The following is a 27,220-nucleotide window of genomic DNA, read 5'->3' as shown; positions in this document are numbered from 1 at the left end:
TGTTAACCTGACCATATGAGTTGGGATAGTTCATCCCGGCCTTATGTAGGGTTTTGGGTCTGGTGGAAGACGCTGGAAGCATGTAGTTATTTATTTTCTTGAAAATAGTTCCTATTAGCATTTTCCAAATGCCATAGGAATTGACTAAACTTTGATGGAATGCTGCTAGTGCTTTCCTTTTTGGCAAATATACACTTTTGCAAAGCTACCAAGTTTGGGAGGTGAGCTTCAGTTTTGCAACACTTTGTGGTGTACTGCTGTCTAAGAGGAAGGGCAACTGCCTTGTAATTTGGTCTATAGGCTACCTTGCCACATAATGTTATACAATCAATGGACTTAAAGCCAACATAAAATGTTATGTACATTTGACAGCCACTTGAAGAAATTATGGTTACATTGTTTCATCATTCTTGAAATCATGGCACAAAAGGCTGTTCAGCCCATTGTACCAATGTCAGGCTATTTGAAAGTTTTCCAATTAGTCTATAGTCCCTGAATATTTCTGTTTCAACTATATATCCAATTACCTTTTCAAAGGAGCTGTGTAATTTGTCTCCACCATCTTTATAGTGGAGGCAGTGTATTACAGATTGGAACAGCTTGCTGTGCCTGGGAAAAAATATCTTCATCTTCCCCTGATCCTTTGTTGTTTCTATTACAATGTCATGTACTATCTGCTGAATGATGGTCTTGGACATGATAGCCTGCATGAGGGTCCTTGCTTAGGTGCTCTTTGTTACTATGTGGAGTTAAAAACTGGAACTTTATATTTGACCAGTTGATAACTGACAGCACTTGTACTGCTTACTGGTATCTGAACTGATTGGCTTCCCTGACAAAATATAGTTTATTCATTTTAATCTGCTGTCATCACCACCTGCCAAAAAAAACTCTTGCCACCTGCAGTCCATTCCTATCTTTCCTTGAGCTCCATGTTTGAATTTCTCTGATCTGATTTCTCTCTGCCACAGTACTGATCAGTTCTTGCCAGAATCATAAATGTGACTAATTAAGATGATTTTTCCCCTCCCATCCTCCTTGACCTGTCTGCAACTGTTAACATTGTTGACCACATCACCCTCCATTGTTGTCCAGCAGAGTGAGACTGCTTTCACCTGCTTCCATTCTTAACATTCTAGTGATAGCCAGAGAGCCCCTTTCAATGGTTTCTCTTCTTGCCTTGCACCTTGCCTTTATACTTGCCCCCCTCGTAGTTCTCATCAACACCTACTACCTCTCTTGACTTTGGTGTGCTAAATTATCAGATAGCTTATCCAACATCCAATACTTCCAATAATATTGGGAAGACTAAAATCATTATTTTCGTTCCTGCTCCAAACTCCATTCCCTCACTACTGCCTCCATTCCTCTCTCTGACAGTGGTCTGTGATAAAATCAGTTTGTTTGCAACATTGGTGTTACATTTGATCCCAAGGTGCGCTTTCAACCTTACAAACGTGCCTTCGCGAAGACTTCGTATACCCACCTTCATAGCTTGCCCCAACTTCACCTGTCTCAGCTCATCTGCTGCAGAATTCCACATTTATGTCTTTGTTACCTCGAGACTTGGCTATTCCAACAGCCTCCTGACTCATCTCCCATATTTTAACCTCTCTAAACTTGAGGTAATCCAATCTTGATGTCATTCAAACTCTGCTACCCATTATTAACTCGCACCAATGCCCATTACCCTATCACCTTTGAGCTTGCTGACCTACGTTGGCTCCTGATCAAGTAATGTCTTGATTCTTAAAATTTTAATTCTTGATTTCAAATTCTTGTATGACCTCACTCCCTGTTACTGCAATCTCTCCCAGCCCCACAATCCACCCTTCAAGACATCTGCACTTTAATACAGGCCCCTTGAGCAACACCGATTTTTAAATTCACCACCATTAGTGGTCGTGCCTTCAGTTGCCTCAGCTCTGGAATATCTTTGCTGCAACACTCTGTTTCTCTACATTGCATTCCTCCATTATAGACGTCCATCGAAACTTACTTTGACCGAGCTTTGGTAATTTAACCTAATATCTACCCATGTGACTTGGTGTCATACCTTGCTTACTCGTGCATCTGCGAAGCACCTTGGGACTTTTTAATCACTCGTGGCTGTATGGATGACATCTCGTCGTCAAAAGTATAAGATGACAGCAAATCTGCATTTGTGACATTTACCCATTACTGGGTGGCCTGTGTTAGTTAAGAAATAACGAATATTCCTAGAATCATAGGATCCCTACAGTGCAGAAGGAGGCCACACAGCCCATCGAGTCTGCACATCCTTTGAAAACACCATAATCCTGTAACCCCATAACCATACTTAACCTGCATATCCCTGGGGCAATTGATCATGGCCAATCCACCTAACCTGCACATCATTGGACTGTGGGAGGAAACCGGAGCATCTGGAGGAAACCCACACAGATACCGGAGAATGTGCAAACTTCACACAAACAGTGACCCCAAGGCTGGAATTGAACCTGGGTCCCTGCCGCTGTGAGGCATATGTGCTAATCACTGTGCCACTGTTGAGCCCAATAGTCACCTGATTAAAGTCCACAGGATTCAACTGAATTAAATTTTAATGTGTTGCCCAAGTCAAGTGCAAATAAAAGTCAAAATTCCACTCGTGCACCACCTACCTTACCCTCAATGTCCCAAGAGCACTTCAATGAATAATTTTTTGCAACAAGTAATTTTGAAGCAAACTCAGCAGTCAATTTATATACTTTACTGCAACAGTGGCCTTGGAATTGGAAAGATAATGATCAGTTCTTGGTCCCTACTACTTTTGGTATTTTTTTGCAATATGGCGAGAAAGAGATGCTTGCCATGAGAATTGGGAATTGCCAATGAGCTATGGTTTGTCATTGGTCTTGCAAAACTGGGAGCTTCCCGGATGCTGAGAAATAGCTTGATTTAGCATAGTTATTGTAGATTAATCTCATCAGACATTTTGGGCTGGTATTTTTATTGGATAAGGACCCTGTTAATGATGGAATTCATGGATCCTCAGAACTCTGCCTTGGAAGCCCAGAAAGGGAACAATTGAAATGCGAGAGTTGCATTTCTCTGCAGGCAGCAAGTTAACTCCGGAGGCTCTTTTATTTTAAAAAAAAAAGTCCCATCTGTCTTTCTCTCAATCAAGTCTGCCTTTCCTGCATTTATTTCTCTTTCTGCATTTAATTTGACTCTAATTTGCTCTAGTTTCTTCTGTCATTCAGTTTGTCTACCCGTAAGTTTTTAATTGGGTTCAATTGTCCACCCCCATAACCAATGATGAGGTCCCAGATGACATTGCCTTGCCATTATTAATTTGCATTCTTGCAGTTTGTGGCAGAAAAATAATACTATTTGAAGGGCCAGAAAATAAAATTCAAATTCATAGTGCTTTGTGTGAGATGTGCTGCTCCAACAGTTTTTGGCCCATTGAGTTGAATGACCAGTTAATTATCCTCTGTGTTGAAAGATGAATGATGGCCAGGATACTATGACAACTCCCACTTGTAAACAAATTAGACACAATTTGTGCTTGATTGCTGACTGCCATGAAAGAGGATCAAGTATTTCAGCCAGCTGTTTGGAATCTGTATAAACTTAAAAAACTTGATGTTTTTGTTTTGATTTGCTTGTGAAATGCTGCTGGACCTTGATGTGTACCTGAACCAGCTCTAGCATTTAATTTAATAATTTGCATTGTTTGTTAGCTAGACAATTCTGGTGTTTCTAACTGATATTGTATATGTACTAACTGGGTACAGTATTCTTGAAAATATGAAATTACATAGCAACTAGTTTTTAGCCTTTGAAAGCACACATGAAATTGGAATGTGGTTAATTGGTTATTACCTAACACTTGGTGACTGTTTTTGCTCATCTTCCACTTTTTCAGAGCAAGTCTTTTGACTACAGTATTTTGAGAAGCATATTTACTAATGTTTGACACCACTGTTACATTTTGATGATACAGGGGCAGTGTCTCAAATCCTGCTGTCTGAAAACCAGACATTTTCATAAGCTATCATGCATCAATTTTAATTATTATTAAATGCGCAATATAACTTAGCACGACAATTCAGCTAGGTGCTGTGCTGGTGACTTGCTGCACAGGACTAATTCTTGGCTGTGTGCCAGTCTTTTCCGAAGTTTTTACTGACCCTTGACCCTACCCAACCGAAGTTGTGGTTCTCTGGTAGTTTTACTAGTGCATCTGTACTTTGAATCCAGCACAGTCTGTGAATCAACCTTGCTTATTAACTTTTTTATTATTTCATTATTTACATTATTTCATTATTATGTATATTTTTTCAAACTTCAATAAAAATAATCTTATTCATTTGATTTCTTGCGTCTCCTACTAATTGAATTAAGGTTCCGATTTTTTTTCTTTCTTCAAAACTGATCTGAAAGCTGGGCATGACCTGGTCCTGAGATTGCTGGTTTGAGACACTCTACCTGTAATTCTAATGTTTAGCATCATGATACCAGCAATGCATCAAAATTGAGACTATTTCGGTCTATTATAAATTTCTGCTTGTCTTCAGTATAGTAGATTCTTTCAGGTCACATGGCATCCTTTCACTATAAAGAAAAATTGGATTGTCTCTACGAGCACACAAACAGATTAATGGATAAATCATTATGCCTATACTGGTTGTGGTTAAAGAAGCATTGTGGGTCCATCTCATTAAATTGTCAGCTTAATTCAGCTGGATAAATCTTGCCTCTGAATTGGGAGATGGTGGTTTAACCCACAACACTAGACTGGGCCACACAATCTGAGCTAGAATTCTGGAATGTTGCATTGTCAAATATGCTGCCCTTAAAATAAGGTTTTACATGAAAGCCCTTTCTGGTGGAAACTAACCCTCAATCAACAGTAGTCATCTGATGTTGCTTGTTGGTTCTTATTTGCAAAGAAACAACTGTGCATACCAGATTAAGGCACTGCACTTCAAAGTAGTGTATGCAATGTTTCAGACCCAAACTACCTGGAAGCCTCTATGATTATCTGTAGTTGCCTGGTCTTTGGGTTTGAATACAGTGAGATAATTCATGGAATACCTACAGTACATAAAGAGGCCATTTGGCCCATCGAATCTGAACTGACCCTTTGAAAGACCTACGCCGTATGGCCCGTCCTGTAACTTTGCCTAAAGGACAATTTAGCATGTCCAATCCACCTAACCTGCGCATCTTTGGACTATAGGAGGAAACTGGAGCAGCCAGAGGAAACCCATGCAGACACTGGGAGAAAGTTTAAACTCCAGGCAGTCACCCAAGATGGGAATTGAACCTGGGCCCCTGGCACTGAGGCAGCCGTGCTAACTACTGTGCCACCATGTTCTCCGTACATATACATGTCACATTCCTATCTGAACTACATTTATTTTTACATTATTGTCAAGTTTGGACATTAACTGTTCAAAAAGAAATCCTGATGGCATTTTGAAACCTTTCTGCCTTGCCCATTAATACTATCTTCAAGATGGCCGAGTACTAAATAGTTCATAAAAATGGAAATTGTTTTCTGGTTTAAAACAAAATCATGGTAACTGATTTTGTCACTGATATTCATTTTAACGTTTGTTAGGATCTTTATTTGGAATTGAATGTTTCTTAAGACCATTATTTGGGGCAGAATTAGATGGTATATTTTGCAAAGAAGATTTGAACTACATTTGATTATTTCAATATGGTGTCAATGGAGGAATTTAATTCATGCAGTTCTCCAGTGATGCTGGAGGTGTAGGATGTTGATGAAGAAGGTGCTCTAGACAAAATTGAGCACTTTTGGTTAAATATCCTAGGCAGTTGGCACAAAACTACTCCATAGAGAAAATAACTTTATATTCTAATTCCGGAGGTTCAGCTCGAGGCAACTCAAAACTGATGAAGCTTTGGAGGAATATCGGGAAAGTAGGACGAATCTCAAACGCGCAATAAAGAGGGCTAAAAGGGGTCATGAAATATCTTTGGCTAACAGGGTTAAGGAAAATCCCAAAGCATTTTATTCGTATGTAAGGAGCAAGAGGGTAACTAGAGAAAGGATTGGCCCACTTAAAGACAAAAGAAGGAATTTATGCGTGGACTCTGAGGAAATGGGTGAGATTCTTAATGAGTACTTTGCATCGGTATTCACAAAGGAGAGGGACAAGACGGATGTTGAGGCTAGGGATGGATGTTTAAATACTCTCGGTCAAGTTGTCATACGGAAGGGGGAAGTTTTGGGTATTCTAAAAGACATTAAGGTGGACAGGTCCCCAGGACCGTATGGGATCTATCCCAGGTTACTGAGGGAAGCGAGGGTCGAAATAGTTGGGGTCTTAACAGATATCTTTGCAGCATCCTTGAGCACGGGTGAGGTCCCGGAGGACTGGAGAATTGCTAATGTTGTCCCTTTGTTTAAGAAGGGTAGCAGGGATAATCCAGGGAATTATAGACCTGTGAGCTTGACGTCAGTGGTAGGCAAAGTGTTGGAGAAGATACTGAGGGATAGGATCTATTCACATCTGGAAGAAAATAGACTTATCAGTGATAGGCAGCATGGTTTTGTGCAGGGAAGGTCATGTCTTACAAACCTAATAGAATTCTTTGAGGAAGTGACAAAGTTAATTGATGAGGGAAGGGCTGTAGATGTCGTATACATGGACTTTAGTAAGGCGTTTGATAAGGTTTCCCCATGGCAGGTTGATGGAAAAAGTGAAGTCGTATGGGGTTCAGGGTGTACTCGCTAGATGGATAAAGAACTGGCTGGGCAACAGGAGACAGAGAGTGGTGGTGGAAGGGAGTGTCTCAAAATGGAGAAGGGTGACTAGTGGTGTTCCACAGGGATCCGTGCTCTGACCACTGTTGTTTGTGATCTACATAAATGACCTGGAGGAAGGTATAGGTGGTCTGATTAGCAAGTTTGCAGATGATACTAAGGTTGGTGGAGTTGCAGATAGCCAGGAGGACTGTCAAGAGAATACAACAAAATATAGATAGATTGGAGAGTTGGGCAGAGAAATGGCAGATGGAGTTCAATCCAGGCAAATGTGAGGTGATGCATTTTGGAAGATCAAATTCAAGAGCGGACTATATGGTCAATGGAAGGGTCTTGGGGAAAATTGATGTGCAGAGAGATCTGGGAGTTCAGGTCCATTGTACCCTGAAGGTGGCAACGCAGGTTGATAGTGGTCAAGAAGGCATACAGCATGCTTGCCTTCATCGGACGGGGCATTGAGTACAAGAGTTGGCAGGCCATGTTACAGTTGTATAGGACTTTGGTTCGGCCACATTTGGAATACTGCGTGCAGTTCTGGTCGCCACATTACCAGAAGGATGTGGATGCCTTGGAGAGGGTGCAGAGGAGGTTCACCAGGATGTTGCCTGGTATGGAAGGTGCTAGCTATGAAGAAAGGTTGAGTAGATTAGGATTGTTTTCGTTGGAAAGACTGAGGTTGAGGGGGGACCTGATTGAGGTCTACAAAATTCCGAGAGGTATGGACAGGGTGGATAGCAACAAGCTTTTCCCAAGAGTGGGGGTGTCAGTTACAAGGGGTCACGATTTCAAAGTGAGAGGGGGAAAGTTTAAGGGAGATGTGCGTGGAAAGTTTTTTATGCAGAGGGTGGTGGGTGCCTGGAATGCTTTGCCAGCGGAGGTGGTAGAGGCGGGCACGATAGCATAATTTAAGAAGCATCTAGACAGGTATATGAATGGGCTGGAACAGAGGGAAGTAGACCTTGGAAAATAGGAGACAGGTTTAGATAAAGGATCTGGATCGGCGCAGGCTGGGAGGGCCGAAGGGCCTGTTCCTGTGCTGTAATTTACTTTGTTCTTTGTTCATGAATGCTGTCAGCCCCATGCTTTGTCCAGATCACAATTTTTAATAGTTTGAGCTTAAGTAGGGTCTTTGTCGATGGCCGCTGTTGTTGCTAAATACCATATAGTTCACAAAATGCTGGTACGGGTGTTTTAATGATGTTTGTGATTGGGAACCTTTTCCTTATCCTATTCAGATTCTTGAGGTCAAACCCCCCCCAATCTTGCCCACGGTGCTGAGGACTCTGGTTCGATTCTGGACCCAGGTCACTGTCTGTACAGTTTGCACATTCTCCCTTTGTCTGCTTGGGTTTCACCCGCATAACCCAAAGATGTGCAGGTTAGGTGGATTGGCCATGCTAAATTGCCCCTTAATTGGAAAAATATAATTGGGTACTCGTGTTTTTAAAAAAAAACTATGACCCCCAGCTAATATTGAGGCAGAGGTGGAAATTGAATTCACAATCTTCTGATTATACCAAGACTTGAGTTTGATTCAAAGGTACCAATCACATTTCTGAGCCAGAAGGTCTTGGGCTCCTGTCGCACTGCAGTGTAGTGCTGAGGAAGAACTCCAATGTTGGGGGTACTGTCTTCTTGGTGAGACTATCTAAGTGACTGTCTTTACTTCTTAGGTGGAGACACAAGATTCCTTTAACACTAATCAGAAGAACAGCAGATGATTTCTCTCAATTTTTTGGCCAAACTTATTCTTCAGCCAGTATCACTAAACCAGGTTTAGTTATCTCATTGCTTTTTTGAGCTCCAGGTGCGTGAAGTTTGGTTATATTAGGTCAGATCGGGGAGATGGTGGCAGAGAGGTAATGTCACTGGAGTAGTAATCCAGAGGTCCAGGCTAAATGCTCTGGGGACATGGGTTCAAATCTCACCATGACAGCTGGTGGAATTTAAATACAATTAATAACATATGGAATTGAAAACTAGTATGAAACTATCATACTAGTTGGCATAAAAATCTATTTGGTTCACAAATGTCCTTGAGGGAAGGAAATTTGATGTCTTTACCTGGTCTGGCCTACATGTGATTGAAGTTCTACAGCAATGTTATGTGGTTGAATCTTAACTGCCACCGAAGCAGAATTAGGCGATTTGGCCCATCGAGTCTGCTCCGCCATATAATCATGGCTGATAATGTTTCTCATCCCCATTCTCCTGCCTTCTCCCCGTAACCCCTGATCCCCTTATTAATCAAGAACCTATTGATCCTAGAAAGCCACTCCGTTCAAAGGAAAGAATAAAAAGAATGGACAATAGCTTGATCAAAGAGATACCTGGGATATCTTAAGAGATAAAGAATTCCAGAACTGAAGGCATGACCACCAATTGTAGTAGAGCAATTATAATTGGGAATCCACAAGTAGCAAGAATTGGAGGAGCACAGAGGATTACCCTTAAGGATTGTGCAGGTTGGAGACAGGGAAGGGGAAGACCACAGTTAGTTGAAACTGAGGCGAGCGTTTGCTGCCTGACTGGCAGCCGGTAGGTCAATGAATGCAGGATGGATAGGGGAACGAGACACTGGGTTAAGGCATATGCAGCAGAGTTTTGGATGATTTATGGAGGGTAGAATGTGGGAGACATCCAGGAAGGAATATAGACCATAAGAAATAGGAGTGGAAGTAAGGCCATTCAGCCCATCGAGTCCACTCCGCCATTCAATCATGGCTGATGGGCATTTCAACTCCACCTACCAGCATTCTCCCCGTAGCCCTTAATTCCTCGCGACATCAAGAATTTATCTATCTCTGCCTTGAAGCCATTTAGCGTCCCGGCCTCCACTGCACTCTGCGGCAACGAATTCCACAGGCCCACCACTCTCTGGCTGAAGAAATGTCTCCGCATTTCTGTTCTGAATTTACCCCCTCTAATTCTAAGGCTGTGCCCACGGGTCCTCGTCTCCTCGCCTAACGGAAACAGTTTCTTTGCGTCCACCCTTTCTAAGCCATGTATTATCTTGTAAGTTTCAATTAGATCTCCCCTTAACCTTCTAAACTCCAATGAATACAATCCCAGGATCCTCAGCCGTTCATCATATGTTAGACCCGCCATTCCAGGGATCATCCGTGTGAATCTCCGCTGGACACGCTCCAGTGCCAGTATGTCCTTCCTGAGATGTGGGGCCCAAAACTGGACACAGTACTCCAAATGGGGCCTAACCAGAGCCTTATAAAGGCTCAGTAGCACATCGCTGCTTTTATATTCCAACCCTCTTGAGATAAATGACAACATTGCATTCGCTTTCTTAATCACAGATTCAACCTGCATGTTTACCTTTAGGGAATCCTAGACTAGCACTCCCAGATCCCTTTGTACTTTGGCATTATGAATTTTCTCATCGTTTAGAAAGTAGTCTATGCTTGGATTCTTTTTTCCAAAGTGCAAGACCTCATATTTTCTCACGTTGAATTGCATCAGCCATTTCCTGCACCACTCTCCCAAACTGTCTAGATCCTTCTGCAGCCTCCCCACTTCCTCAGCACTACCTGCCTGACCACCTAACTTTGTATCATCGGCAAACTTCGCTAGAATGCCCCCAGTCCCTTCATCCAGATCATTAATATATATGGTGAACAGCTGCGGCCCCAACACTGAACCCTGTGGGACACCGCTGGTCACCGGCTGCCATTCCGAAAAAGAACCTTTTATCCCAACTCTCTGCTTTCTGTCAGACAGCCATTCCTCAACCCATGCCAGTAGCTCACCTCGAACACCATGGGCCCTCACCTTACTCAGCAGCCTCCTGTGTGGCACCTTATCAAAGGCCTTTTGGAAATCCAGATAGACCACATCCACTGGGTTTCCCTGGTCTAACCTACTTGTCACCTCCTCAAAGAATTCTAACAGGTTCATCAGGCACGACCTCCCCTTACTAAATCCATGTTGACTTGTTCTAATCCGACCCTGCTCTTCCAAGAATTTAGAAATCTCATCCTTAACGATCGATTCTAGAATTTTACTAACAACCGAGGTAGTAGATGTTCAGTTCAGTTAGTTCAGTCCAGAGGCAGCGATGAGGCTTAAATTGGGGGTTTGGCATCAGATGAGCTGGGACGTGTGAATTCAGGTGAACTTCGAGGTGGAAATAGATGATCTTGGTGATGGCATCTTGGAATCAAATTTGATACTGAAGTTGCAAGCAGACTGGCTTAATTTCTTGCTGTTAACAGAGAGCGGAATGAGATTGGTAGCTAGGGAGCGGGATTTGGAATGTGGACTGAAAACAATTGCTTCAGACTTCCCAATATTTAATTAGAGGACATATTTAATTAGAGGACATGTCGGCGCATCCAGTACTGGATGTTGGATAAGCAGTCAGATAATTTAGCAATATTGCATTGAGAGAGGTGGTGGTGAGGTGGAGTTGAATGTTGTCAACATACATATGAAAAGTACGCTGTGCCTTCAGATGATGGTACATGTGAATTAGGAGGGGGAACGCCAGAGGAGGGAGCAGGGGAAGAGTGCCATTGTCAATGAGTTTCTGGCTACGATTAGATTGGAACGGGGGTGGTCTTTCTGCAGGAGACCTCTGCTTCAAGGACCATGTTAGGTTAAGGAAGGGGTGGGTCGGCCAGGTTTTTCACTTGGGATTTGATTCGAAATTGAGGGGAGTGGCAATTTTAACGAGCAAGAGAATGGGATTTGTAAGTGCGAAGGAAGTGATAGACCCGGGTGGGAAATATGTGATTGTGAGTGGGGTATTGGAAGAGACGGTGGCCGTGTTGGTAAACGCGTATCCACCAAATTGGGACGATGTGGCAGCGATCCCGGATTTGGCCACACACCAGTTGATCATGGGAGGAGATTTTAATTGTGTCCTAGAGCCGAGAGTGAATAGGTCAAGCCCCAGGTCGATGGGTAGGGTATGAATCGCAAAGGAGCTGGGTGGGTTTATGGAAAGGATGCGTATGGTGGATCCGTGGCGCTTTCAGAACCCAGGGGGAAGGGAGTATTCCTTTTTTTTTTGCACATTTACGAGGTGTATTCGAGGATTGATTATTTTGTCGTGAGCCGGGAGATTTTGGTTAGGGTGAAGGGGGCAGAGTATGCCGGCATAGTTATTTCGGACCATTGCACCCCACAGGCTTAGACCAGGACGAGAGCAGAGACCACAGTGAGGTTTGATTCGGGGTTGCTAGCGGAAGGAGATTTTTGTGACTCAACAGTATGTGGAGTTGAATCAGAATGGGGGGATGCCGGTGGCCATTTTTTTGGAAAGTGCTGAAGGCAGTGGTTCGGGGGGGGGGGGGGGGGGGGGGGGTGGCGCAAGAATGATCTTGTTTGAGGCTCGTGCATATAGGGAAAGCAGGGAGGAATATGACTGCCTAAAGAGCGAGATAGTGGAGGTGGACAGGGAATATTCGAGGCTACCCACCACGAAGGGATTGGCGAGGAGGAAACATTTGCAGGGGCAATTTGACAAGCTGACAACGGGGAGGGTGGTAGGGCAATTACGTAGGGCAAAAGGGGTGCAACAGGAGTATGGCGAGCTGCATGAGGCGTTCAGGGAGTATTACCAGGGACTGTACAAGACTGACCCAGGGGCGGAGAGGAGGGGGACATAGGGTGGTTTCTGGACAAGCTGGAGTTACCCAGGTGGGGGAAGCGAAGAGGCAGGCATTGGACGAGCCCCTGGGGCTGAGGGAGGTCAGGGGTATGAAGTAAGGGAAGGCCCTGGGGCCGGATGGTCACCCGGCGGATTTTGATGAGGCGTTTGTAACGGACTTGGCATCTCCTGGGGGCATTTAATGAAGTGCTGGAGAAGGGGGAGCCTCCAGAGACGATGAAACAGGCAGTGATTAAGTTGATCCCGCAAAAGGGGAAGGACCCGATGGAATGTGGATTGTATAGGCCCATATCTCTTGACACAGACGTGAAAGTATTGACTAAGTTGTTGGCGGGATGGATGAAGGTTGCAGAGAATCAAACAGACTTTGTGAAAGGCAGGCAGCTCGTGATAAATATAAGAAGGTTGTTGAATGTAGTTATGAATCCATCGGGAGCTTTGGTACTAGAGGTAGTGGTGTCTATCGACACGGAGAAGGCGTTCAACCGGTTGGAGTGGCGGTACTTGTTCGAGGTTCAGGCAGCTCGTGATTAGTATAAGAAGGTTGTTGAATGTAGTTATGAATCCATCGGGAGCTTTGGTACTGGATGTAGTGGTGTTTGTCGACACGGAGAAGGCGTTCGACCGGTTTGAATGGCGGTACTTGTTAGAGGTTCTCGGAAGATTTGGGTTTGGGCTGAGATTTGTGGCATGGGTGCGGTTGCTATATGTGGCACCAAGGACGAGTGTGAGGACGAATAATATGAGCTTGCGAACCTTTGACTCACATAGAGGTACGAGGCAGCAGTGCCCATTGTCGGCTTTGTTGTTTACACTGGCCAGGCTCTTAGGGGGTCGGCGGAGTGGTAGGGGATTGAGGGGACAGAGGAAGTATTGGGTGTCGCTCTATGCTGATGACCTATTGCTGCATGTTTTGCATCCGCTGCAGAGTATGGGAAGGATCATGGGCCTGCTGGGGAAGTTTGGAGAGATCTCTGGGTGTAAGCTGACTGTAGGGAAAAGCGAGGTTTTCCCAGTGAATGAGCTTGGACCGCGAGCTAATTAGGGGGGATGTCATTTATGGTGGCGAGGGATAGGTTTAGGTATTTGGGGATTCAGGTAGCGAGAGAGTGGACGGGGCTCCATAAGTGGAACTTAATGAAGCAGGTGGAGGAGGCCAGTGAGGATCTTAAGGTGGGACACCCTGCAGTTGATTTTGGCAGGGAGGGTCCAAATGGTAAAAATGATATTCTGTCAAGGTACTTGTTTCTTTTTCAGGCACTCTCGATCTTTATACCAAAGGCGTTTCTTTGGAAATTGGGCACAATTATATTGAGATTTTTATGGGTGGGGAACGTGAGGACCCTGTTACAGAAGCAGTGGGGGCGCGGGGGGGGGGGGGGGGTTGGTTGGTTCTGCCGAACCTGCTTCATTATTACTGCCGAATGTGGCAAGGGTGCGGTGATGGTGGGGAGGAAAAGGGGTAGAGTGGGTTAGGTTGGAGGAGGAATCTTGTAAGGGACTCAGTTTAAGGGATATGGTGACGGCAGTATTGCCAATGGCGCAGAGTAGGTATTCATGGAGCCTGGTGGTGCAGTCCATGGTGAAGATTTGGAATCCGTTGAGGCATTTTAGGGTGGAGGGGATGCCGGTGTTATCGCCGCTGGGTGAGAATTGTGGGTTTGACCTGGGGAGGGGGGGGGGGGGGGGGGGTGGGGGGTGGATAGTGTATACAGGAGGTGGAGGGAAATGGGGTTGGCCAAGGTGAGGAGTCCATAGTTGGAGGAAAGGTTCGCCAGTTTGGAGGAGCTAAGGGTAGAGCTGTCAAGGGAGCGTGAGTTCTGGTATCTGCAGGGACTTTGTGGGAAAGGTCTGGAGGGGTTCCCTAGGTTGCCGGGATACACCCTGCTAGTGCGACTGCTGCTTCCGGATGTGGAAGGGGAGGGAAGAATTGGGGATATATACAAGTGGCTAGGGAAGCAGGAGGTGAAGATCAAGGAGAAATGGGAAGGGAAGATCAATTGGGGACTATGGAGTGAGGCACTGTAGGGTAAACGGGGCCTCCTCCTGTGCAAGGATATGCCTGATACAGTTTAAGGTGGTACACAGCGTACATTGACTTGGGTGTGAATGAGTGGGTTCTTCCAGGGGGTGGCAGATGAGTGCGAGAGGTGTGGGTGGGGACTGGCGTATCACGCGCTGTTTTGGAGTTGCGAAAAATTGGGAAGATTCTGGGCAGGAGTCTTTGCGGTCTTAGCTATAGTAGTGGAGGAGGAGGTGGATGGTATTTGGTGCTGATGGGGTTTCAGAGAAGCTGGAGCTCGTGGAGTGGAGGAAGGCCGATGTTGTGGCCTTTGCCTCTCTTGTTTGCCCGGCGGCAAATTTTACTGCAGTGGTGTTGACATCGCCATCGAGGTAGCGGCTTGGTTCGGTGACCTGTACGACTTCCTGCGGTCGGGGAAGACAAAGTATGAGTTGAGGGGCTCAACAGAGGGATTTTGATGTTCGTGACGGTGTTTGAGGAGCTGTTCGTCGTGAGGGAGGGGTGTAAAAGGAGAAAGTTGTACAAACTGTATAATTGATTGTTGGGAAGTATGTTTCCTGGGATGTTTATTTGCTGTAACCTGTTTTAATACACTTTTGTAGTAAAATACAGTTTAAAAAATTGAGATTAGACCGGTCCAGAACATTAAGTCATCATTGACCTAAAATGTTAACTGTTTCTCTGCAGAGAACTGATTGGCTGCTGAGTATTTCCAACATTCAGATTCCAGCATCTACAGTGTTCTGCTTTTTTTGCCACCTTCGGGCGAACCCTAGTAGTGAACCCCTCAAGGCGAACTTGACTTTCTCTAGGCCAAGAAAGCTCGCCATGTCCGATAACCATACCTCAGCCCTCAGGGGCTTTGAGTCCCTCCATGCTAAAATTCTTAATCGCCGGGCTACCAGGGAAGCAAGGCCAGAACGTCAGCATCTCTCTCTTCCTGGACTCCCGGGTCCTCCGAAACCCCAAAGATTGCCACCTCCGGGCTCATTACCACCCGGGACATGACATCTGCGAATCCCTGCCAATACCCCCTGAGTTTAGGGCACGACCAGAACATGCATACATGGTTAGCCGGCCCTCCGGCGCATCTAGCACACTTGTCTTCCAGCCAGAAGAATCTGCTCATCCGGACCACCGTCATGTGGGCCTGGTGCACGACTATAAGCTGGATCAGGTTAAGCCTGGCGCATGTTGCGGTTGTGTTTACTCTGTTCAGGGCTTCTGCCCAAATACAGTCCTCCAGCTCCTCCCAGAGCTCCTCCTTCCACTTAAGCTTCAGGTCCTCGGTCTGCGTATCCTCAGTTCCCATTAGTTCCTTGTAGACGTCTGAAACTCTACCCTCTCCCACCTCTTCCCTAGAAACTACCCAGTCCTGCCTCCTCTTCGGTGGGTTTTGCTTTTTTTGCGTGCGCTCTATTGTGCTTAAGATAAGTTTGAAGACCAGGTCATTAATTATTTTAATAGCATGGTTTTAAATGAAAAATTAATTAGACAAACATCTGAATAGAAGTCTTGAACTCAGATTTCATATAATTGACTCCCTCCCTGGTAATCCAAGGAGGATTAGAATTGGAACATTGTTTTATGCGACCAATTCAAAATTCGGTGGTTTTCATATCATGGCATCACATTTCAATCCTGTTCATTCCAATATTTCAGGGAAAAGTGAAATGGATACAGCTAGGTATTGTTTGTTTTTGTTGGAGGGTTTGTAATTTTGTGACATTACTTGAAAATGCGTAGAGGGATCGAGGAACGAGCATGTCTGAACAACTGCTAGTACAAAAGAACAAAATGTTAATGTGTTATGCATCAGCAATGAGAGGAGGAATATTTTAGTATTAGTAGCATTGGTACTTTTTAAGAATTTTAATATGCTGGCATAGAGAGGTTTGCTTTTTCCAATTATTGGCAGTGTAGCTGAACCTGCATACTTTTAACCTTCAGAAAAGCCCTAAGAAGGCTGCATTCAATCTACCATCTGAAAAAAAACTTGGCTCAACACAAGTGCCTGAAAAATGGGTTTAAACGTGACTTGTGTTCCGGGCAGCACAGTGGTTAGCACTGTTGCCTCACGGCGCTGAGAACCCGGGTTCGATCCCGGGTCACTCCGTTGTAAGAGTTTGCACATTTTTCCTGTGTCTGCGTGAGTCTCACCCCCACAACCCAAAAAGATGTCCAGGATAAGTGAATTGACCATGTTAAATTGCCCCCTTTGAACAAAAAAGAATTGTGTACTCTAAATTCTAGGGGGAAAAAGTGACTTGTGTTCCAAGTTGGAGTTATTTGTGGATGGTGTTCTGCTTTTGGTAATTCCACAGTGGCCACTACAGCTTTCATGTGCAGTGTAAGTTCAGTTTTGTGCAACATTGAGGAGGTTTAGTTGTGAACCAGATATATTCCCGAACACTGAGTGAATTGCAGCTGTTACACAAATGGGAAATGCATGCATGAGAGGATAATGGTACCTAATACAGAACTATCTCTGTAATTTTATCATTCACCAATTGTAACGCACAGGAAAGATTGTTGTATCCAGCCCATAAAAGTAAATTGACCAGAGACAATAAATTTCTGCTTGCTATACAAGCGTCCATAAGGCCTGAGACCGATTACTAAATTGTACGAGTCTTCTTGTGGTGGCTGTCCAACTCTTGACAAGATTTGCACAGTCAACAAAGGTGGTTTTCTTATCTCATTACTGGATTTGTCCTCTTCCTGAGATGGTGCCAACTCATTATTTGAATATTGCTAGAGCAATAGAATTGAACAACTTTGTACTGAACTTTGATGAGACCTGATAGATGTCTTTAAAATAATAGAGAGGTTTGATGAGTGAGTTTTATACTTTAAATTGTGGGGTGTTCAAAACTAGGCCTCAGAAATGTAATGTAACCCCTCCAGTCCGGAAGTTTATTTTCTGAAACACCAGCTGTACGGAAATTCTTTGAGCAAACCCAAGCTTTGATCATCAGCATCATTTTAGTGTGCAACTTTTGGAGTGGAAATATGGTAGGTACAGTATTTGGATAAGTAAAACAATTTTTTATTACTGTTTTATGGTGGCACAGCGGGTAACACTGCTGCCTCACCGCACCAGGGACCTGGGTTCAATTCCAGCCTTGGGTGACTGACTGGAGTTTGCGCTGTGAGAGTTTGCAATTTCTCCTCGTGTCTGTGTGGGTTTCCTCTGGGTGCCCCAGTTTCCTCCCAAATTCAAAAGATGTGTGGGTTAGGTGGATTGGCCATGATAAACTGTACCTTAGTATCCAAAGATGTGCAGGTTTGTTTACAGGGATAGGGCAGGGTGGGTTGGTGATTGGACATAGGTAGTGTGCTGTTTTGAAGCATCAGCGCAGACTCAATGGACTGAATGGCCTCCTGCACTGTTTGGATCCTATGATAATGCTTTATCATTGTAGATATAAATACTTTAAAGGAAAGCAGTGCTTTCTGGTTCCCACACTGGTTAGGCGTTAACATTTTTTTTCTAAAATGCAGTTCATGGCAAACTGATTTTTAATATTACAAGTCCTTTGAATCACTGAAGATTTAAATCAGATCCAGACTGTTCAGTTGCAAAGTTGACTTTTAAACATAGCCACTAAGTTTTTAAATTAATTTGAGGTGTGAACATCACTGGCATTTATTGCCCCTCTCCAATTTATGTTGAAGATGGTACTGTTCTACCTCCTTGAACTATTGCAATCTATGTGTGAAGCTACTCCTACCATCCTGTTGGGGGGTTCTAGGATTTTGATTCAGCAATTGTGAAGCAACCATATCCAAGTCAGGGTGATGTATGATTTTGATAGGAAGTCTGAAGATGATAGTGTTCCAATAGGCTTCCTGCCCTTGTGCTTCTCGGTAGTAGAGGTCGCAGGATTGGAGATGTTTTTGAAGTAACCTTGAGTTGCATCATAGTGCAGCAATGATGGTGCTGGGAGTGAATGCTTAACGTGGTGGTGAGGTCCCTATCAAGAGGACAGCATTGTCCTCGATCTTCGAACTTCTTGAGGAAGCTATTGCATCACATTTTTGACCCTTGCTCAATAGATGGTGGAAAGACTCCGTTGGTGCAGAATACACAGCAGGAGTAGGGAACTCTGCATGACAAAACATATTGAGGTTTTGGCCAGGTAAAAGGAGGAGGTATGACTCTGGTACAAGCAGCTGGAATCGAGGGATTCCCTGGAGGTGTACAGGGGATACAGGAGAATACTCGAAGGAAATTAGGAGGGCAAAAAAGGGGCATGAGGTAGCTTTGGCTTAGAGGATTAAGGCGAACCTAGAGGGATTCTTTGTATATTAACGGAAAAAGAATAACTAGAAAGTGAACAGGACCCCTCAAGGAATAAAGTGGACACGTGTGGAATCGCAGGAGATGGGTGAGGTTCTCGATGAATATTTCTCCTCCTGTGTTTACCTTGGAGAAAGACATGAAGACCTGGGAACTGGGAAGTTTAGTGGTGATACATTGGGGACAGTTTGCATTACAGTAGAGGAGGTGATGGATGTATTAAAAAGTATGAAGGTGGCTAAATCTCCTGGCCCTGACCTGGTATAGCCAAGAGCACAGCGCGAGGCCAGAGAAGAAATTGCGGGAGCCCTGGTTGAGATATTTGCATCAAGGGTGAGGTACCAGAAAGCTGGAGGGTGGCAAATGATGTGCCCTTATTTAAGAAAGGCTGCAAAGAAAAACCTGGGAATTATAGACTGGTAAGCCGGTGGTGGGTAAGTTACTAGAGAGCATTCTGAGGGATAAGATAAGCAGGCAAATGGAAAGACAGGGTTTGATCATGAGTAGTCAGCACGACTTTGTGCATGGGAGATCATGCTTCACAAATTTGTTGGAGTTCTTTGAAGTGACGGCAGGGCGGTGACGTATGCTCTACGGACTTCAGCAAGGCCTTTGATGAAGTGCCACATGGTAGGCTGCTTTGAAAGGTTAGATCACATGGAATCCAGGAAGAGGTGGCAAATTGTATATACAATTGGCTTGATGGTAGGAAGCAGTGGGTGATCGTGGAAGAATGCTTGTCGGACTGGAGGCCTGTGACTAGTGGTGTGCCTCGGGTCAGTGCTGGGTCCATTGGTGTTTGTTATCTATGTCAATGATTTGGATCAGAATGTATAAGGCATGATCAGTAAGTTTGCAGGTGACACTAAAATAGGTCCGTAGTAAGAAGTCTTACAACACCAGATTAAAGTCCAACAGGTTTGTTTCAAACACTAGCTTTCAGATCACTGTTCCTTCCTCAGGTGAATGAAGAGGTATGTTCCAGAAACATGTATATAGACAAAGTCAAAGATGCAAGACAATGCTTTTGATGCGAGCATTTTCAGGTAATTGAGTCTTTACAGATCCAGAGATATGGGTAACCCCAGGTTAAAGAGGTGTGACTTGTCTCAAGCCAGGACAGTTGGTAGGATTTCGCAAACCCAGGCCAGATGGTGGGGGATGAATGTAATGCGACATGAATCCAAGGTCCTGGTTGAGGCCATACTCATGTGTGCGGAACTTGGCTATAAGTTTCTGCTCTGCGATTTTGCGTTGTCACGTGTCCTGATCGGCTGCCTTGGAGAACGCTTACGTGGAGATCAGAGGCTGAATGTCCTTGACTGTTGAAGTGTTCCCCGACTGGAAGTGAACATTCCTGCCTGGCGATTGTCACGGATGTCCGTTCATCCGTTGTTGCAGTGCCTGCATGGTCTCGCCAATGTACCATGCTTCGGGACATCCTTTCCTGCAGCGCATGAGGTAGACAACGTTGGCCGGGTCGCACGAGTATGTACTGCGTACCTGGTGGGTGGTGTTCTCACGTGTAATGGTGGTACCCATGTCGATGATACGGCGCGTCTGGCAGAGATTGCCATGGCAGGGTTATGTGCTGTCATGGTCGTTGTTCTGAAGGCTGGGTAGTTTACTGTGAACAATGGTTTGTTTGAGGTTGCGCAGTTGTTTGAAGGCAAGTAGTGGGGGGTGTGGGGATGACTTTGGCAAGATGTTCATCTTCTTCGATGACGTGTTGAAGGCTGCGAAGATGTCGTAAATTCTCTGCTCCGGGAAAGTACTGGACAACGAAGGGTACTCTGTCGGTTGTGTCCCGTGTTTGGCTCCTGAGGAGGTCAGTGTTTTCTTTTTTATGCCGTGGCGCGTTGGAACTGTCGTTCGATGCGTCTAGCGCCATATCCTGTTCGTATGAGGGCATCTTTCAGCGTCTGTAGATGTCTGTTACGCTCTTCCTCGTCTGAGCAGATCCTGTGTATGCGGAGGGCTTGCCCTTAGGGGATGGCTTCTTTAATGTGTTTCGGGTGGAAGCTGGAGAAGTGGAGCATCGTGAGGTTATCCGTGGGCTTGCGGTAAAGCAAAGTCCTGTGGTGACTGTCCTTGATGGGGACGAGTGTGTCCAAGAATCCAACCGATTTTGGAGAGTAGTCCATGGTGAGTCTGATGGTGGGATGGAACTTATTGATGTCATCATGTAATCGTTTCAGTGATTCTTTCTTGGTCCAAAGGAAAAAAATTTCATCAATGTATCTGGTGTATAACATCGGTTGAAGGTCCTGTGCGGTGAGGAGGTCTTGTTCAAAGCTGTGCATGAAGACGTTGGCATATTGAGGTGCGAATTTGGTCCCCTTGGATGTTCCGTGTGTCTGGATGAAGAACTTGTTGTCGAAGATGAAGAAGTTCCGATCCAGAATGAAGTGGATGAGTTGCATCTGGAGATTGGCAGTTGTCGGTGTTCAGTACTAAGGCTGTTGCAGCAATGCCGTCGTCATGGGGGATGCTAGTGTAGAGTGCCGAGACGTCCATTGTGACGATGAATGTTCCTGGTTCAACTGGTCCATGGGTGCTGAGTTTCTGTAGGAAGTTCGTTGTCTTGCGACAGAAGCTGGGGGTTCCTTGTACGATGGGTACAGATCATGATTAAAATAGGTGGTATTGTAGACAGTGTGGAAGGTTATCAAAAATTGCAACAGGATCTTGATCAGCTGGGGAAGTGGCCCGAGAAATGGCAAATGGAGTTCATACAGATATAAGTGTGCGGTGCTGCATTTTGGAAAGTCAAATCAAGGTAAGACTTTCACGGTGAATGGTAGGACCTTGGGGAGTATTGTGGAACAGAGGGACCTTGGAGTTCAGCTGCACGGTTCTCTAAAGGTGAAGTCACAGGTAGATAGGACAGTGAAGAAGGCTTTTGGCATGCTGGCCTTCAGTCAGGGTGTTGCGTATAGTTATGTTGCAGTTGTACAGGACGTTGGTGAAGCTGCACCTGGAGCATTGTGTTTTGGTTGCCTTGCTATAGGAAAAATGTTATTAAACTGGAGAGAGTGCAGAAGAGATTTACAAGGATGTTGCCAGGAGTCAAGGGATTGAGTTTAGGGAGAGATTGGACAGGCTAGGACTTTCATTGCAGCGTAGGAGATTGAGGGGTGATCTTAGAGGTGTATAAGATCATGAGAGACATGGATAGGGTGAATGCAGTCTTTTTTCCAGGGTTGGGGAATTGAGAACTAAAGGCATAGGTTTAATTTAAGAGGGGAAAGAATTAACGGGAACCCGAGGAGCAACATTTTTACACAAGGGAAGTACGTATGTGGAATGAGCTGCTGGAGGAAGTAGTTGAGGCAGGGACATTGGCAACATTTGAAAGGCATTTGGACAGATACATGGATAGGAAAGGTTTAGAGGGGTATGGGCCAAATGCAAGCAAATGGGGTTAGCTTAGATGGGCTTTATGGTTGGCATGGACCAGTTCGGGTTAAAGAACTTTTCACCGCGCTGTAGATACTATGAAAAGCACAATACTGTAGATTCTGGAAATCTGAAATATAAACAAAGTCCTGGAAAACTGCCAGTCTGGCAGTATCTGTGGAAACACAGTTAATGTTTGAGTCCAGAATTATGACTCAATTAAAATTGCAATGATATTAACAAATATGATTGAACTAGGATTTACTTGCATATTGGCTGTTCAAACCTTTTCTTACTGTCATCAGATTTTTTAACCGTTTTCTCAATTTATTATGGTACCAGCAGAGATTTATGTATACCCCATGGTATTTCAGTTCCTGCATCCTCTTTAAAATTGCCATTCAGCTTATATTTCTACCAAAATGCATAATTCCACAAATACTCATCTGTGGCTTCCATTTCAATTTCAAAATATACCGTGTACCTCTGTATACTTTTTGTTAACATATAATATGTGCAGACTAGTGATCCTGAGACTGATCCAGAAGACACCACTGTATTCTTCCCTCCAGTCTGAAAACCATTTATTCACCATGACTCTAGCTCTCTGTTGCTTGGCTCATTTTGGATCCATGCTGCCACTGTGCCTTTTACTCCAAAAGCTTCAGTTTTTCTAACAAGTCCATTGTAGTTTATCAAACGCCTTTTAAAGTCCATATATGTATCAATCCCAGTACCTTCATCGACTCACTTTGGTACACATAAATGAACTCTTATTGAATTGGTCAGCAAGATTTGTCTTGTGGCATATTTTTCCAATTGGCAATTAGTCTTTACCTGTGTTATGGCTCAAAACTTAACATTAGAAGTGCTTTTCGTTGCTCTGTGCGCCTGGTCCACCAGGGGCTGTTTGAAGGCCCCCTCTCCCAGCAACCCCTTGAAAATCTTGGCCACATACAAGCCAGTGTCCGCTCCCTCGATGCCCTCCAGCAACCCCACGATCCTCGGGTTCTGTCTCCGGGACTGGTTCTCCAGATCTTCCACCTTCTCCTGAAGTCGCCTCTGGATATCACGCATCATCCCCATCTCACCCACCAATGACGCAAGCTGCTCTTCATGCTCCCCCACTGTCTCCAATACCTTTTAGATTGCCTGGCTCTGAGACTCCAACATCATCTCCACGCGGCTGAGCGCCGCCTTAATCGGATCCACTGTCCTTGCCAGGTCCTCCAGAGCCTCCTTCCTCTGCTGGGTGAACTTCTCATCAAGAAGTTCACCAGCTGCTCCATAGACCACTGAGATGGTAGGGCCTCCGCGATCTTTCCATGTGTCACAGGGAAAGTTTCTCCTTCGAACAGCTCCTTTTGACAAAACCCACTTCTGGTCCACAAATCCATCCACTGGTGGAACAAACGTCCTCCACCACTCATGCACCTTTTTTCATTAAAATGTCCACCCGTTAACCAGGGAAATGGTCCAAAAACACCGCCACAAGCAGAAGCTACCAAATGTGCCACTACGCACACCATGGTCGCCACCGGAAGTCCAAAGTTCACAACAGCTCAATGATTTGTGCATGAAGTCTTTTTGCAAAAAGCACAAATGCTTACTGATACATTGCGGCCTACAGTAACAAAAATATTTGCATTTTAAAGTAGCGGAAATGTAAAGTAACTCTGAAAATTTGTATTGTTGCTGTATTACAGTGATTGAATAAATTTGTTTTCAGAGCTTTGTCAACTAGTACCAGTGGGCTCCAGGGAATTTAAACAAGATATTTTGAAAATTCTCAATTCGTCTTGCTTGGACACTTCATCCAGTGCCAACTTCAACTATGTGAAAGCTAATATGGTTCACAATGAACGGTTAGAAAAAGAGGTTGGTAAATTTATTTTTGATTTAATTTATTACATATGTTCTTGCCAGGTTGCACCCATGTGATTGAAATATATTTCTTTTTAAATTCTCAGTACATGGAAAAAAGGAAGGAGCTCAGAAATGAGGGTCGAACTGAAAAGGAGTTGGCAGAATCATATGCATTCTTGCTCCTTGAAGCCTCACAGGTACATATCACATCTTTATTTTTTGATTTTTAAAAAATAACTAGCCCATTGAGCACAACTTCATTGTTGCCCATTTTGTCACTGAGTCACCTATCAACAATTGATATTTGTGCAACCGGCACGTTTACTTATGTTTAACTTCCAACACATTTGTATGAATCATGTCAAATCCCAAAATGTCGGCGTCAGGACTGAACTTCAATCATCATTAGGTTCTATTGTTCCATAAATTGTACACAGTAGCCTCAACTTAAATTTGAGAATTTTCTTTGATCTAATTTTGCCCCCTGTGCCAATAATTCAATAGGGCAAGTAGTTTTTTAAAATAAATTTAAGAGTACCCAATTATTTTTTTTACAATTAAGGGGCAAGTTAGCATGGCTAATCCACCTTAAATGAAAATCGCTTATTGTCACGAGTAGGCTTCAATGAAGTTACTGTGAAAAGCCCCTAGTCGCCACATTCCGGCGCCTGTCCAAGGAGGCTGGTATGGGAATCGAACTGTGCTGCTGGCCTGCTTGGTCTGCTTTAAAAGCCAGCGATTTAGCCCAGTGAGCTAAACCAGCCCTGCACATCTTTGGGTTGTGGGGGGTGAGACCAACACAGGCACGGGGAGAATGTGCAAACTCCATACAGGCAGTGACCTGGCGCTGGGATCGAACCCGAGTCCTCGGTGCCGTGAGGCAGCAGTGCTTACTGCGCCACCATGCCGCCCATTAAAGGGCAAGTAGTTGCATATACTTCAAATAGTGTGACCCAAAACTGAATTTGACACAAAACTGAATGCAAGTCTTCATATACCAATGAATGACTGCTGCCAACTAGCTCAAGTATCCGCTCTGGAACATGCATGGTCTCTATACTTATTGTTATCTGCTAGTGCTATGTTACACTGAATGAAGCCGAGTTTGGTTGGTTATGCAGAAGTCAAATGCTAAGCATATATTCATGACATTGCAGATAAGAAGTGTTAAGAAGGTTATGTTTTGTACAAAGTCCAGGTTCCAGTACTGTGATGTAGATTGTTCCCCAAGCTTAAGTTTGCATTTGTTGCTGCTCTTGTTGCTCCCAAATTCTCATGTTTGGTGACCCAATTATTGTTTTTCCAATTAAGGGACAATTTAACGTTGCTAATCTACCTAGCCGGCACATCTTTGGGTTTGTGAGGATGAGACCCATGCAGACATGGGGAGACTGTGCAAGCTCCACACGGACAGTGGGCCGGGATCAAACCTGGGTCATCAGCGCCATGAGGCAGCGGTACTAACCACTGTGCCGCCCTGTCCCCCCTCATCTTTGACCTAATTTCAGTCAACAACCCTATCCCAACAACTCCATCCCCTTTGCAGCAATTGCACTGCTGTTTTGTAGTTTCACTCCTCTTCAACCATAATCACTATATGTCCTCTAGTGTCCTCATGTCTATATCTAATATACCTTTGGAGTCCAAAATTAGATAGCCACTTAGCATTGTAATTCAGAAGGCACCTGACTTGCCAGAACTTTCCATCAATCCCAGAGCTGTTGTCGCTACAATTGGTTACCTGGCATTAATACATGGATGAGCTAAATGACCCTCTAATTTTTGGCAAAACTGAGTGCATCCTGTTTCAGCGACTGAAGATATGGTAACACCAGTGGATTAATAATCCAGTGGTCTGGGCTAATGTTCTGGGAAATGGGCTTAAATTGCATCATTCCTTATCCGATCTGACATACATGTGACTCCAGATCAACAGCAAAGTGGTTGACTGCTAACTGCCCTCTTATGGCCCAGCAAGCCGATCAGTTCAAGGGCAATTAAGAATGGGGAAATATATGCTGGCCTTGCCAGAGACACCCATATCCCACGAAAGCATAAAGAAAAAGATGCTTCAGAGATGCTTGGCGAATTTAGGACACTTGTTCCGTACTTAAATCAAAGATTCTTGCTGAATACTTCATTGACTTGCAATTTGGACCAGGCCGTTGGCCACCTCACAGACCACTTATGAAATGCTCTATCAGATCACTTGTCACCTGGTTTTGTTTAAATGAAAATGAGCCCTAGCTTCTGCAGCTAAAATCCCTGTGGTGGAGGGTGTGAATGTTTTATGGTGGTGGATGGGGTGGCCATGAAGTGTGCAGCTTTGTCTTGGTTGGTGTCAAACATCTTGAACATTGTTGGAGCTGCACTCATCCAGGTAACTGAAGAGCTTTCCATCACAATCCTGACTTGTGTGTTATAGATGGTGGATGGACATGCTTTGCGGAGTCGGGAGTTGAGTTACTTGCTGCAGATTTCCCAGCCTCTGACTTGCTCTTATGCCCATAATATGTATATGGCTGGTCGAATTTCATTTTGTTCAATGATTAGACCCTTCCTGCCCCAAACCTCCCAATGATGTTGATAGTGGAGAATTCGGCAATAGTAATGCTGTTTAATGCCATCAAAATGGTTAGGTTGTTGATCATTGCTCAGCACATGTATGGCTTGAATGGCATCAGATCTAAGCTCTGTAGTCCTGTCACATCCAGCCGAGAATGGTGGTGGACAATTAAACAACTCACTGGAGGAGGAGGCTCCACAAATATCCCCATCCTCAACGATGGACGTATCCCAGCACATGTGTGCAAAAAGCTCAAGAACTTGCCGCTCCCCTAGCCAAGCTGTTCCAGTACAGATACAACACTAGCATCTACCCGGCAATGTGGAAATTGCCCAGGTGTGTGCTGTACACCAGAAATGGGACAAATGTAACCCAGCAAATTACCGCCCTATCAGTCTACTCTCCATTAGTAAATTGAAAAGTGATGGAAGGAGTCATCAACAGTGCTATCAACACTTACTTAGTAATAAAGTGTTCAGGAACGCTCAGTTTAAGTTCCGCCAAGGTCTCTCAGCTCCTGACTTCATTACAGCCTTTGTTCAAACATGGACAAAAGAGCTGAATGCCAGAGGTGAGGTAAGAGTGACTGCCCTTGACATCAAGGTAGCAGTTGACTGGGTATGGCATCAAGGAGCCCAAGCTAAACTGGAGTCAATGGGAATTGTGGAGGA

The 27,220-nt window shown here is 44.5% G+C and overlaps 1 protein-coding gene across 4 annotated transcripts in view; it reads left to right on the top strand.

The window, feature by feature from the left end:
* The window catches only part of tasora (transcription activation suppressor a), a 111,795-nt gene that overhangs the window by 906 nt on the left and 83,669 nt on the right, over positions 1-27,220 (top strand). For all 4 annotated transcript variants that reach the window (XR_005462433.1, XM_038812813.1, XM_038812812.1 and 1 more), the window contains exons 2-3: positions 23,847-23,995; positions 24,088-24,180. Coding sequence is in view for 3 of the 4 variants with exons in the window: in XM_038812813.1 (XP_038668741.1) it covers positions 23,847-23,995; positions 24,088-24,180 (242 nt within the window). In the remaining variant the exon portion in view is untranslated. The remainder of the gene's footprint in view (positions 1-23,846; positions 23,996-24,087; positions 24,181-27,220) is intronic.

This window comes from Scyliorhinus canicula, chromosome 11 (assembly GCF_902713615.1).
Source record: "Scyliorhinus canicula chromosome 11, sScyCan1.1, whole genome shotgun sequence".
Lineage (NCBI taxonomy): Eukaryota > Metazoa > Chordata > Chondrichthyes > Carcharhiniformes > Scyliorhinidae > Scyliorhinus > Scyliorhinus canicula.
This window is presented reverse-complemented; position numbering and strand designations above follow the sequence as displayed.